Source organism: Mesocricetus auratus, unplaced genomic scaffold (assembly GCF_017639785.1).
Source record: "Mesocricetus auratus isolate SY011 unplaced genomic scaffold, BCM_Maur_2.0 Super-Scaffold_100010, whole genome shotgun sequence".
In the NCBI taxonomy this organism is placed as follows: Eukaryota; Metazoa; Chordata; class Mammalia; order Rodentia; family Cricetidae; genus Mesocricetus; species Mesocricetus auratus.
The window spans coordinates 30,101,689-30,116,229 of record NW_024429194.1 but is presented as its reverse complement, the minus strand read 5'-3'; the positions used below and the strand labels follow the sequence as shown (position 1 = coordinate 30,116,229).

Here is a 14,541-nt window from a genome sequence, read left to right as displayed (position 1 = left end):
ACTGTGGATGCTGTTGCTGGCTCTCACTTGAGTGAGTGACTTTTTTTCTTGTGATTACTATTTATTTCATTTCATAAGGTACTCCATGGATAGACATGACTTCAATCTCTTGTATGAACCTAAAAACTTAAGGATGGCAAACAAATTGCTAAAATCACCTTGTGAGATACTAGCAACAGACTTGAAGTATGTCATTGACTTAATCCTCATAATGATGTCATGATACAAGATTTCTCCATTTTCTGTAAATGAGAAATAGAAACACACTGTAGGTAGCTGTAGGCTTCAACGGACGCTGTAACGATACGCGACACACAATTATTGAAAGTAAAGCTAAGTATTTAATGTAGAAATACTCACAAGATACCAAACAAGTAACCCAGACGATACAAGCCATTTCCTCTGCCGAGCCGGAAGCCGAACTCCAGGAAAAGAGAGCGAGACTTCCTGTGTGCTGTCTTTTATGCCTTCCCCCATAATGCCCCCTAGCCATGCCCAAAAGCCCAAAAGCCATGGCTAGTGACGTAGTTCCGCCTACGTACGTATACGTCTTTACGTCCAGCCTAAAGTGGGTGTGGTTAGTGGTGTGGTAAACTGCCCTTTTATTACCTCATCTGTATGCGCCTCTAGTAAGTCACATGTTTAATGGCGGCATGCAGACTTCCTACAGTAGCATTTATTAAGTTGTTGATCAAGCCTGTATTTGGCTATAGCTTAAGTGCTCAAGAGTGAACTTGAATAGATTTCAGTGTTTTCAGAATGAGCGAGGTATGAGAAGTATTTAAGGTAAAGTAAGAATATTAGAATGGTCGTTTTATAGGTAAAAATCAAGTTCTGTTAGCAGATGCTTTGCATTTTGCAGTGTATGTAGGAATTGTCTCATGTTTTTCTTGTTTACTCCTAGTAGGAGTTCTGTAGGGGTACTTGGTATTGTTTGTTTAGCCTTACCGCTTTGGATGTTAGTAACATACTATATTTCCATGATGAGTAAATGGGAGCCAGTACTAAACCAAGTCCTTGTTAGCATTGTTCCAAAAGGAACAAGTCTTTTGAAGTTTTTTTTTAACCTGTTATCAAAATAATACTACCAGTAATAGTTCTCAGTAGATCATGTGACATATCTAAATAAAACAAGTCCTTATATGTCTTTCCCCTATATGTTTTGTTAATTGCATGAAACTGAACTCTATACTTATTCTCTGTTAGTGACTTTTTATGATGCCTTTTTTTCCCCAGAGCCCTGTTTATACCTATTGCATTTCATATTTATATTTACTTTAATTTTGTGTATTAGATAAATGGTGACAGATGGGTGAAATCAGGTACAAAAACTTACTTCTTGATAAAAGATCAAATTTAATTAGTGGTAGAGTTCAGGCTACCATTATTTTATTGACTCCAGGAAGTAATTAACAGTAGATTAACCAACCTGTTCATCACTGCTTGCCTGGGAATTACCCTCACTTTCAGTAGTGAAGGTTCTGCATCCTGGGAAATTCTACCTTGACTAGCACGCCAGGCTAGTTATCATCCTAGTGAATTTTAACACTTTGTGTTGGATTGGGGATGGGAGTAAGCTTGCCACATGATATACAAGACACCCACTTTCTTGGTTTGGATTATTCATCAGTTCCTGTAGAATGCAAATGACTGAAGAAAACATCAGCTTTTTAATTCAATAAAAACATGTAAAGTTAAGTTTGAAAGAGAGTAGCTAGATGTCTTAGTCAGTGTTCTATTGCTGTGAAAGAAGAGACACCATGACCAAGGCAACTGAATTGAGGCCTTGCTTACAGTTTCAGAGGTTTAGTCTGTTTTCATCATGGCGGGAGCACGGCAGGAGCACGGCAGCCCTTTTGGCACTAGGGCAGTAGCTGAGAGCTGCGTCCTGATCTTCAGGCCGGGAGAGAGGAAGACAGAGGGACACTGGGCCTGGTGTAGGCTTTGTTTGTTTTTATTTATTTATTTTTGAGACAGCGTAGCCCTGGCTGTCCTGGAGCTCATTCTGTAGACTAGGCTGTCCTCGAACTCACAGAGATCTGCCTGCCTCTGTCTCCCAAGTGCTGAGTGCTGGAATTAAAGTCACGTGCCACCACCACCAGGCCTTGGTGAGGGCTTTTGAAATCTAAATGCCCACCCCTACTGACACACTTCCTCCAACAAAGCCATATTCCTCATCTTTCTAAGCTTTTCAAACAGTTCCAGTCTGGTGACCAAGCATTCAATCCATGAGCATTCTCACTCAAACCACTGTTAGATAATACCATCTTTTTTTTTTTTTTTTTTTTTTAGTTTTTAGGATATATATATAATTTGATACTCTGATGTTCTGGGAATACCAAGACCGCTTGTTTTCATGCTGCCATTTACCTGTGTAGAAGTTTTTAATGCCACACAATCCCCATCCCTCTTAGGACAAAAATCCATGTTCTCTGGACTGGTGGTCTTCATAATATTGTGCAATGATTGTCAACAACAAAACATATCAGCCTGGAAGGGTGAAGAGTCCATCCACACTCAATCCACACTCAATGGAGAGTTCTGACTTCCCACTAGGGATATATGGCAGGTTTGGATATCTTTCTCTTTTTTTTTTTTTTTTTTTTTTTGGTTTTTCGAGACAGGGTTTCCCTGTGGCTTTGGAGGCTGTCCTGGAACTCGCTCGGTAGACCAGGCTGGTCTCGAACTCACAGTGATCCGCCTGCCTCTGCCTCCCGAGTGCTGGGATTAAAGGCGTGCACCACCAACGCCCGGCTTGGATATCTTTCTTACTCTGTAAGTTAGGTTGGCTGGCTGGCTCTCTCCCTTCTTAATATAAATGTTTTGAAAATTGTATGCAAGTATTGTATTTACATCATTCCCTTCCTTCTCTTAAAACGTTTGCCATGTTCTCCCACTCAAATCCATAATCTCTTCAATTATTGTTAAATATATATATATATACACACACACACACACACACACACACAGAGACAGAGACAGACAGAGACAGAGACAGAGAGACAGAGACAGAGACAGAGGAGAGAGAAACGCCTGCTGAGTCCATTTAGTGTTGCTGGTGTATATATTTGTTTTAAGACTGGGGCATTTGGGATTGGATAATCTGTCAAGGACGTCATCCCTGGAGAAGATTGATTCTCTCTTTCTCAGCAGCCATTACTTGTATGCAGTTCTTCGTATAGGAGTAGATTTTTCACAGTTTACACTGGCATGTTCATTGATGTTGATATTATGTAGGTCCTGTTTTCCTGTCATGTCATTATCTCACAGATGATGCACACAGGCTCCTACAGTCATCTGTCCACTCTCCCATGATGTTCCCAGAGCCTTCGGTGTAGGGCTTGTGTCATAGATGTATCAGTTAGGGTTGGGTATTGTAGTAACTTCTGCATTTTAACCAGCTGTGGATTTCTGTAATGATGGTTGTTTGCAGCAAAAACAAACTTCTTCAATGAAGGGCAAGAGTTACACTTATTCTTGGGTACAAAGATAAGTGTTTGGGATGAAGTTAGAGATTATACTGGTTAAGGAAAGTGGCAGTAGTCTGTTCTCCTTCACAGTCCATAGCCTTAGCAGCCACAGGGAGTTGGCTAGGGTTACTGCCAGGCATGAATTTCTTCCTACTGAGTGAAAAGTTCAGTTAGACAGTAATGGTTGACCCCAAGTCTGAGCCACTATTTTCCCTTGAGGATATTGCCATGTTGGTCCTTGTGGCTCATAGACATCATAGCTGGGTAGGACTGATTACTGTCCTCCCTTGGCAGCTTGCATAGCACCCTCAGTTGCTATAGGATCTAGTCCTCAGCGAGGAGGCTTCCAGGTCAGTTCCAGCTCAGTCCCAGCTTGATTCTTCTAAGTCCTGTGTCTGAGGTATGTGGTGTCTTTAGCAATAGTGTCTTGCCTCTAAGTTCTGGGAGACTATCAAAGCCTTTATTACTGGGAGACTTTTAAACTCTCCTGACCACCTTGAAGGTTTCCTCTGCCTGGCACTGGAGTTTTTGTTGGGTAGTATATGGCTCTTGGGGAGAGCAATATCACCTCAAGTGGCATAACCTTCATTCAAAGAATATGTGTGTGGATGTATGTATACACACACTTATACATATAAATGTATTTATCAGTAAACCTAAAATGTTTCCCTATGGCTTTCAAGCATCCTTAATGTTATCTTTCTGTCCTCTCTCCCAGTAAACCATCCCCCCTCCCAGTTTTTCTCATTTCTCCCTTTGTAGCCTCAGTGTCCTACTATTTTCCTTCACTGTAGAAATGCCCCTCCCCACGGTCTCTTTATCTGGTTTCTGTGGTTACTTCAGGTTATATACTCATATCTAAAGACTTAGAGTAGAATCCATAAATAAGAGAGAACATGTGATGTTTGTTTTTCTGGATCTAGTTTACCTACTCAGTATATTTTATACATTCAGTGTCTTAGACCACTCGACTACACTAACCACATCTCAGTATATTTTCTAGTTCCACCCATTTACCTGAAAATTTTATGATTTTATTTTTATTTACAGATGGATAGAATTGCATTGTGAATATGTATCACATATTATCCAGTCACCAGTTGAAGTTAGGTTATTTTTATTCTCTAATTATGGAGAATAGAGCAGCAGTGGATATGCTGAGATTATTTGTGGGGTAGGATGTTGGGACCTTTGGGGTCATAGAGTAGATCTTTTAGCTTTTTGAGAATTCTTCACACTGATTTCCATAGTGACTGCATCAGTGACAGTCACGAAATTGGTGAATGCTAAAGACACACAATGGGGACTGGAGAGATGGCTCAGAGGTTAAGAGCACTGGCAGCTCTTTCAGAAGTCCTGAGTTCAATTCCCAGCAACTACATGGTGGCTCTCAACCGTCTCTTTTTGAGTGCAGATGTACATGCAGGCAGAACACTGTGTATATAATAAATACATAAATCTTAAAAAAGACACGCTATAGTCATACTTTGTTGTCTTGCTTCATAATTTGATCTCCAAAAATGGACCAATATGCAGAACTACCATGGAAAATAAGATACAATGTATATGTTTGTCAATTCAGTTCCTTGTTACTGCATAGAGTACAAATGTGGCTTACTGGGAAATGTGCATTGCATATTTACAGTGGCTGATGCTGGTATAACATAGGAACGTGAAGTGGGCAAATTGGTGGTTTCTTTTCCTCTTCTTCACTGTTTGAAGTATTTGTGGATATCTCCTCCCCATCCCCTGCAGACAGGGTTTCTCTGTTGGCTTTGAAGCCTGTCTTGGAACTTACTCTGTAGACCAGACTGGCCTTGAACTCTGCTTCCAATGTGCTGTGATTAAAGGCATGTGCCTCTAGTGCCTGGCTGTATTTGTGGATATTTAAGGCTAGGCTGGAAAGGCTACTTTTGTTCACAGTATGTAGAAATGTAACTCCATTGTTAACAGATACATAGTACAAGTAAGTTTCTTAAATTTAGGATGTTACAGAGGGCCAGTATACCAACTTTTTCTGATCCAAAGACAACTCTAGTTTCCTAGCTAATATTCAAGAATTTTTCTTTTAAAGTGATTTTGAACTAACCTATTTCTTTTTCTTCCTTCTAGATTCTTGTTGAAATCTATTAATTCTATTTTTTGAACACTCATGAATAACCACACACCTTCAAAACCATCTACCATGAAGCTAAAACAGACCATCAACCCTATACTTTTATATTTCATAAATTTTGTAATATATCTCTATACTATTTTAACATACATTCCATTTTACTTTTTGTCTGAGTCACGACAAGAAAAATCAAACCAAATTAAAGCAAAACCTGTCAATTCAAAACCGGATTCTGCATTCAGATCTATTAACAGCTTGGACAGTTTGGCTTCATTATTGTATCCTGGCTGTGATACACTTGATAAAGTCTTTATGTATGCAAAAAATAAATTTAAGGACAAAAGGCTACTGGGAACACGTGAAATTTTGAATGAGGAAGATGAAATTCAACCAAATGGAAAAATTTTTAAAAAGGTAAGAGATGTCTACTACCTTGAATCCCTTCATACTTGTATCCAGGAGTCTCCTCTTCTTGTGTACTTAGCATTATGGGAAGTGTAGTCTCCTGAAGCTGGGATCTGCTGATGATGTAGGATAAGGTGTCTCTCCAGGGCCGTAGATTGTTTTTGTCCCTCTATCCTCAGTACCACTGATTTGACCTACTTTTCAGAAAATCATGGAGAACGTGCCCTTGGTGTGGGACTCCTGAACCTCATATCTCCAGGGCTTGGGATAAAAAATCTAGGTAGTTTGGGGGTGGGAATTCTAATCTAGAGTGCCTGGTACCATGTGACTTGTTTTCATTTTTTATGGGAACCACAGTGGGTGTTAATATCTTGGTACCTTGGTTATGGCAGTTGTATGGCTTAAACTTTTTGTTTTTACCATTATAGAATTTTGGCTTAAAACAGAGAAAAGCTGTCTTGACAGACAGAAATATTATGGTTAAGACCCAGACCGCAAGTTTGAATGTTGGTTTCGCCACTTACTAATCTTGTGGCTTTAGAAAAGTTGTTTAATGACTGTGGAATTAGTATTTATTAGCCAAGTTGTTTTAATTAGTATCAAGTTCTTTTAAATCGAAAGTAACCTTTTGGTTTAGATGATCTTGAAGATCAGAGAGCATTGAAGCCCAGATGAATTAGGTAGCTAACTTACCCGAGGACCCTAAGAGAGGAGAGAGGAGAGAGGAGAGAAAAACAATTATTTGTGCCATTTTCCTATTTACTTATAATTCATAAATTAGGTCTCTCTGTGTAGTCCTTACTGTCTTAGAACTGTATGTAGATCAGACTGTTCTCAAACACAGAGATCCGCTTACCTCCTGCCTCCACAGAGTGCTGGTATTGTGCCTTTAATTTTTTATGTCAGAAGATATGCCTATTGTTAGTACTTGCTGTTAAATTTGAATTTGTGGTTTATCAGTTTGTTCAGAAGGCTATATATAGATTAACAAAAGCATTATATTTTTCTGGTCTAGAATTAGCTGTTCTGGGGACCTAGAATTAACTTTTAGGTTTTGTATATATAACAAACTGTCTGTTGTCTTACTAGAGTGTGCTTTGCTGTTGGTTAGCCAAGATTGCTGTTTCTGTTGGCCGGTGTGGCAGCTGTGGGAATGGGTTGTAAGCTAGAGAATGAGTTAAAAAGCTAACCCTGCTGGGCGTTAGTGGCGCACGCCTTAATCCCAGCACTCGGGAGGCAGAGGCAGGCGGGTCTCTGTGAGTTCAAGGCCAGCCTGGTCTACAGAGCTAGTTCCAGGACAGCCTCCAAAACAATACAGAGAAACCCTGTCTCGAAAAAACAAACAAACAACAATAACAACAACAAAAAACAAAACAAAACAAAGCTAACCCTGCACCCACCCACATGCTCAAGGGCCTTGTCACACCCGCTTTCTTGTGTCAGGACCACATCTGCCATGGCAGGGTATTGGGTGGTACAGCTTAGTTTGTCTCACTGACCAAATGGCAGAGGGGATTGAGAAGACTTTTATTCACTTATTTATTTCTAAGGCTAATGCTGGATGATAATGAGTTCAAGACTATACTGGGCTATATGTCAAGCTCTTGTTTCAATGCACCAAAAAAAGAAAAAAATGCTGCATATACAATTTAGTGGTAAGAACAGTTGCCTGTTACACACAAGACTCTTAAGTTCAGTCCTTAGGTGGTTCTCCCACCCCCAAATAAATCCAAATAAAAATATTGGAGAAAGTTTTTCCCCTTTTGGCTGGGTTCACACTACCTATAAGCCTATGATCAAATGCTCAGAAAGGAGACAGGCAGGAGGATAGACATAAGTTTCAGGCCAGGTAGGGCTACATAATAAACCCTGTTTAAACATGTCCCCTCTTCACTTCTGAGTTGTGGGGGCATTTGCATTAATTCATATTAAAAGCAGTAGCTTTCATGGCCTGGGATCTGTGGCTTTGTTCTTTCCTCACTCCTATGGATCTCCCTTCTATGTTTGCTGTCCCAACTTCGTGTTTGTTAACTGCATGTCCCAAGTCACACAAGCCCAAAACACAAAGAGAAGGTTAAAGGAAGCCAGGTACACTTTGTTGAAGAAGACAGGAAATGTGTAATTCTGAAATAATTCAATTTTAGGTAGTTAATGAAGAGAAAACCAACAATCTCATACTTAAAGAGGTTTAAATCAGCTACCTAAAATCTTGATTTCTATTAGACTGTCCCATCAACCAGAGGTCTTAAGTGGTTACATATTGGTGTGCTTTTATTTTTTTTTAAATTTTTTATTTTTTTGTTTTTTTTCGAGACAGGGTTTCTCTGTATTGTTTTGGAGCCTGTCCTGGAACTCGCTCTGTAGATCAGGCTTGGTCTTGAACTCACAGAGATCTACCTGCCTCTGCCTCCAGAGAACTGGGATTAAAGGCGTGCGCCACCACCGCCCGGCGGTATGCTTTTATTTTAATAATTGGAGTAAGACACTGTCATCAAAGCATTGCATTTTTTTATGTTCCTGGAAAAGTTTTAAAAATCTCATGCACGGTACTTGGTCCCTGTACTTGTTAAGTGTCGAGATTGCAAGCATGTGCCACCACACCTGAGCTTGCCTTTATAAAAGAAGGCCTCACTGTATAACTCTGCTGGTCTTGCACTATATAGATCCTGATGTTTTGGCTCAATTCTGAATAATTTTGAAAACCCAAAATAAAGCTAATTCCCCTGTCTGTCACAGTTAAAAGCTTAGCATGAGATTTGGGTTGTCACAGTCAGTGTCAAAAACTGTTTTTAAGCTGCATCTTCACTTGAAGCTAATATGTTTTATATTCACATAACTTTCTGGCTATAAAGTTTGAAATTTGCTCTGATTTCTTTCTGTAAATTAGCATTTTGGCTACATTACAAGACATTTGTGTCTTTATACTTTGCTTTATCAGGTTATCCTGGGACAGTATAATTGGCTTTCCTATGAAGATGTCTTCATTCGAGCCCTTGACTTTGGAAATGGGTTGCAGATGTTGGGCCAGAAACCGAAGACCAACATAGCCATCTTCTGTGAGACCCGGGCCGAGTGGATGATTGCCGCACAGGCTTGCTTCATGTATAACTTCCAGCGTACGTATAAGCGATACTTTTTAAAATAGCACTTCTTTCTTTTTTGTTCTTTTGTTTTTGAGGCACAGTCCCTCCATAGCTCTGGCTATCCTGGAACTCACTATGATGTTACCAGGCTGACCTCAAACTCAGAGATCCACCTGTTTTTTTTTGTTTTTGTTTTTGTTTTTGTTTTGTTTTTTTTGCATGTCGAATCGTGGGAGTAGAGGTGTTTGCCACCACACTTGGCCCTAAAATAATATTTTTTAAGAATGAGGTTAGCATTCTGATACTAATTTTTTCTTTATCTACTTAGTGGAGGGATGCTTATTAGGGCTTAGATATTTATTTGTTTGTCTATTTGGAAAAAGAATCAGTTTGGGAAGAATCCCTGCTAGCCAAGTATTAAGGGGTCTTAATGCATCTGGAAAACTAGACCTCATTATAGGGTTCCTGCTCAGCTACCATCTCTGGGGTCCTTTTTGAACCTACTGCCATTTTGTTAATCCACTTCTGCTGTTAGCTCCAGTTAACCTCTAGAATACATCTCTATCATAACTTGGTGAACTTCCAAGTACTAGATTATGTGATAGAGAATCTTTCTGTTGCTGAAGTTATTCAAGTGGTGATCATGGTGGCTAACCATGCAAAACAGTCCTGGAAGGTCTGTTGGGATTTCTTGGTGCCAGATGTCATGGTGAATGACCATGAAACAAAGAGGCTTCCAGCAGACTTCTTGTTATAAATTCCTCTATTTTTCTTTCCTTTCCGTTTTTAAAGAGTTATTTTATGTGATAGGTGTATGCATTGCTCATGGAGGCCAGAAGAGAACACTGGATTCCTTTGGAACTGGAATTATATAGATGGTTGTTAGCTACCATATAGGTGCTGGGAACTGAACTTGGGCCTTCTGCAAGAAGAGCCAAGTACTCTTAACCACTGAGCCATCTCTCCAGCTATCCTCCATTTTCTTTCTTTACTTGAGAAAGGAAGGGTATCATGTTTATCCCTGGCTGGCCTGGAGAACACACTGGCTTTGAACCCTGGTTGGGATTAAAGACATGCACTGCCACACTCAACCTGCTTTTACTTTGTAAAGTAGGGGCTACCTTTTTGTTTTCAAGGTTTGAGTTTACATTTCTTCTGAGAATATTTTGAAAGGATTATTATTTTCAAAATCGTTTCACTTCTGTGTTATATGGAAAGTAAATATAAAAAAATCCATGTTATATATATTATGTGATTTCAGTGTTCCTAAAACACCTTTTTTTAATTTTTGGGCTTATAAATACTATTTTATTTTTCCTTAGTTTTTGTTTTTTGAGTCAGGGTCTCATGTAGTGATCAAGCTCACTGTGTAATGCAGGGCGACCTCCAGTGTCTACTTGCCAAGTGTTAGGATTATAGGTGTCATAACTACTCCTGGTTTGTGTTATTTGTTGACATGTGATATTTAAAGTCTGGCATTCCATTGGTTTTCAACCTGTGGGTGGAAGGACCCTTTCACAGGGGTTATATAAGACTTTACACACATTTTTGCATTACGACTCATGACAGTAGCAAAATTACATTTGTGAAATAGTAATGAAAGTAATTTGATGGTTGGGGTTCACCACAACATGAGGAACTGTACTAAAGTGTCACAGCATTAGGAAGGTTGAGAAACACTGGACTTGTCTCCTTTGATGTTTAGTTCCGAGCAGCCAACAAGGAAGATTTTGACATTCTAGGATCAGGTATAATTCCTTTGTGTTATGTTAGTCCTCGAATAATGTGAAGGTGAAGCAAGCATGTTAGGAATCTTCATTAAAATACTAGAAGCTTTGCTGTGTACATCACTCCACTGTGCTGCTCAACATCCTGTGTGATGTACATAGCCATAGTGGTTTCTCATGGGCTGTGCATGCAAAGCACTCCTTCATGATTCACGTGTTCCTTTGAGGTGCAGCTGTGTAAGTGTACCCTTTTAAACATGTACTCTGTGTTCTATTTGTAGTTGTTACCCTGTATGCCACCCTGGGAGGTCCAGCCATTGTTCATGGACTAAATGAGACAGAGGTGACCAACATCATTACTAGTAAAGAACTCTTGCAAACAAAGCTGAAGGTGAGGCCTGTAGTTAACTCTAAGTGTATAATGCTTTGATGAGTCAAACTGATCCTCAGTTATCTTTGAGATTTTGCTCTTTTTCTTTAGAACATAAAGGTGAGTTAGGAAATTGTTAAAAATTATTGCTATGCTAGGGTCTATTGAAAGGGATGGCAACTTTTTTGTGTTTGTTTTATAGTGAATTTAGAGTAAATTAATAGTTTTGAATGTCTGTAAATTGAACTTGTGTTTCTGTGCTCTTGTGCATGTGTATGTATGGTCACATGAGTAGTGACATGCCTGTGAAAAGTGGGGACAGCTGCGGTGATTCTGCTGCAGGCTTTATAAACAAGCAGGGAAAAAATGACCCATGAAGAGACAAGAATGAAATTCATCTCGGCCCGATTTTTTTATAACCAGCACTGGACCAGGAAGGACTTCTAGAGTCTGGCCCAGATCATGTTACTTTAGCCATATTTAAGCCCAGACCAATTTTTGAAAAATGTATTCAGGTAACTCAGTCCCAAGTGCTCACAATTTAAGACATGTTTACATTGAGATTCCTTACAAAGTACATTTGGCTTCTTTCACAAGAATGGGTACTGTTCGTTTGGAGATAGTGCCCAAGATGTGGGGTCTAGGGAGCTTGACTGAGATAAAATGCCTGTGGGTGTCGGGATTGGCCTGGCCCTAAGATAATATAGAAGTCACTTAAGCTGTTTAAAGCACAGTTGACCTTGCTCCTAAGAGTGGGGTTTATGATCTAAAAACAATGCTCAATATTTAGGGAAAAAGGTCTTGGGATAAGTAAAAACTTAAATTATGGGAGACATGGGTAGAGTCTGTCTCATCAGACAGCAAAGGATCACCAGGTTGTAGAAGGACATCATTCTTAGTGTTCCAGAACAGTTACTCAACTCATTCCTTTGAAGAGGTGAGCTGTGTGTTTAACTTTCCTGGCTTCTCCAGTGTTTATCTGTGTGCACAAGGCCTTTTGCCCTCCTACCTGTAGCAGTCAACTCTTCTCTGTTCATCATGAGTTTCCTTGTGGGTTTCGTTGAATTCAGGCCATCGGGCTTGGTGGCAAGTACACTTACCTCCTGAGCCATCTTGCTGGCCCCTCATCATTTTATATTTATTTTATGTGGATAGGTGTTTTGCCTGCCTGCATGTACCATGTAGGTCAAGTGAAATGCTTACGTTTGTAAGCACAAGGACCTGAGTTGGATTCCCAGAACTCTTACAATGAAAGTTCCAGGCCAGAGCACTCACAAATGTGCATAGGTACCCATGTGTGCACACAAATCTCAGTGTTGGAAGATGGAAGTAGGAAGATCAGTAGTTCAAAGTTATCCTCAGCTACCTAATACTCTTGAGACATGAGATCTTATCTCCTGAAAGGGAGAGAGGGAGGGAGGGAAGGAGGGAGTGAGGGAAGGAGGGAGAGAGAAGAGAGAAAAGAGCAGAAGTAGGGAAGAAAGGATGGGGAGGGAGGGGTGCCAGGAAGTGTACAAAGAGGCCAGAAAAGGGCATTGGATTCCCTGGAGCTGGAGTTACAGGCTGTTGTAAGCTGCTATATGTATGCTCCTAACCACTTTCCAGACTACTGAATATTTGAAATTCATTTATGAATCACTGAATAATGATTTAAAATTAAGATTTCAAGTACTAAAATGGGAGGCATTTTATGAAATAATAGGAAGAGGATTCTTGTAATTTCTAGGCAATTGCTCCTGAGAACATTGCCATCTCAGGCATTCTTTTTTCTTTCTTTCTTTTTTTTTTTTTTTTAAATAAACTTACAAAGTGAATTTTCTCCCTTATGTTCTTGAGGGACTTTGGGCTTCCCTATATGATGTAGTTCAGGTATTCTGTGTTTATATGTTCATTTTTGTGGAGCAATAATTTTGTTGGTAAGGATTTTAATCAAAGAACAGAGTATATATAATACTGTAGAATAGTGAGTACAAACCCACTCTTCCCCTCACCTACCTTCCTCCCATTTGTCCTTTCTACCAGTCCTCCCTCCCTGCCTCCCTCCCTGCCTCCCTCCCTGCCTCCCTCCCTGCCTCCCTCCCTCCCTGCCTCCCTGCCTGCCTGCCTCCCTGCCTGCCTGCCTCCCTGCCTGCCTGCCTCCCTCCCTCCCTCCCTCCCTCCCTCCCTCCCTCCCTCCCTCCCTCCCTCCCTCCCTCCCTCCCTCTTAACTTTTTGGGGGCAAGAAATCAGTTGGTCACTCAGTGGGTGAACTCCTCTCATGTGTCTTGGATTAGTCCCTGAAACTTGGTTAACAGATCATGGTGAATGTTTGTGTTTCTTCAGGATATAGTCTCGTTGGTCCCACGTCTGCGCCATATCATTACTGTTGATGGGAAGCCTCCAACCTGGTCTGAGTTCCCCAAGGGTGTCATTGTACACACCATGGCTGCAGTGCAGGCTCTTGGAGTGAAGGCCAACGTGGGTATGTTGTGTGGTTATCATTCCGACATATGTGCACTGTCTGCTCACCTTGTTCTCTAGAACTAACCAGAGGTTTGATCCTGGAGTTAGTTCCCAAGACACATCAGCTTGCTAGACTGTCAACTGTAGAGATGGGTTCTTCTACAAATATTTTTATCTAGGCTTTAAAGAAAGACGTAAGGAAAATGCCAGCATTTATTTTTCATTGCTTTCTAAGTGTGGACTGGGAATGTAGCTTAATTGGTAGAGTGTTTGCCTAGCATGCTCAAAGTCCTGGATTTGATCTCCAGCATTGAGTTAACACTGGAAATGATGGCACATGCCTGTCATCTCAGTATCAGGGAGGTAGAGGCAGGAGGATCAAAAACTGAAGGTTATCATTGACTACATAGCGAGTACAATACCGGGCTGAACTACATGAGACCCTATCTTACAAACAACATTGATAAAAATAACCCAAAATAGTAGTGTTTACTTTAGATTTAAAATGCTTTTATATCATTCAATTTTCTGATTCCCTTTTCTGTTAGTTTTGAAAATTTAAAGTTGATTTTTAAAGTAACACCTTTAAGTTTACCCATTAAAATTAGTGTGTCTACAGCTAGAGTAGCTAAGCCTGAACTCCTCCCTTTTGCTTCTTTCTCAGGGGTTTTACTTGCCTTTGTGGAGTTTTTAGTCTCCTAACTCACAAAAGACATAGACACGTTAGAATTCATAACTGTCAAAGAAATGAGCTCCAGAAAATGTAGACTGTTCCTGCAGAACGCTGGACTGCTGCAGTTGCGTTTCCTCTGCACTGCGAAATTTGGAGATTCTGCTTAGGGACAGGGTCATGCTGACACCACTGGTATCAATGACAGGGATGATGAGAATGTTGGTCATGAGGTCTAGTTAGAGAAAAAAGAAATAT

At 40.3% G+C, this 14,541-nt stretch overlaps 1 protein-coding gene across 5 annotated transcripts in view; it reads left to right on the top strand.

Annotated features, from left to right (window-relative positions):
- Positions 1-14,541, top strand: part of Acsl3 (acyl-CoA synthetase long chain family member 3) — a 46,725-nt gene that overhangs the window by 17,574 nt on the left and 14,610 nt on the right. For 4 of the 5 annotated variants that reach the window (XM_005070441.4, XM_021227350.2, XM_021227349.2 and 1 more), the window contains exons 2-5: positions 5,583-6,000; positions 8,930-9,107; positions 11,083-11,192; positions 13,494-13,632. In XM_005070441.4, the coding sequence (XP_005070498.1) occupies positions 5,623-6,000; positions 8,930-9,107; positions 11,083-11,192; positions 13,494-13,632 (805 nt within the window). In that variant the 5' untranslated portion in view covers positions 5,583-5,622. Of the gene's footprint in view, positions 1-2,414; positions 2,570-5,582; positions 6,001-8,929; positions 9,108-11,082; positions 11,193-13,493; positions 13,633-14,541 lie in introns of those variants that run through there. The other variant, XM_040753239.1, reaches the window with a different exon arrangement.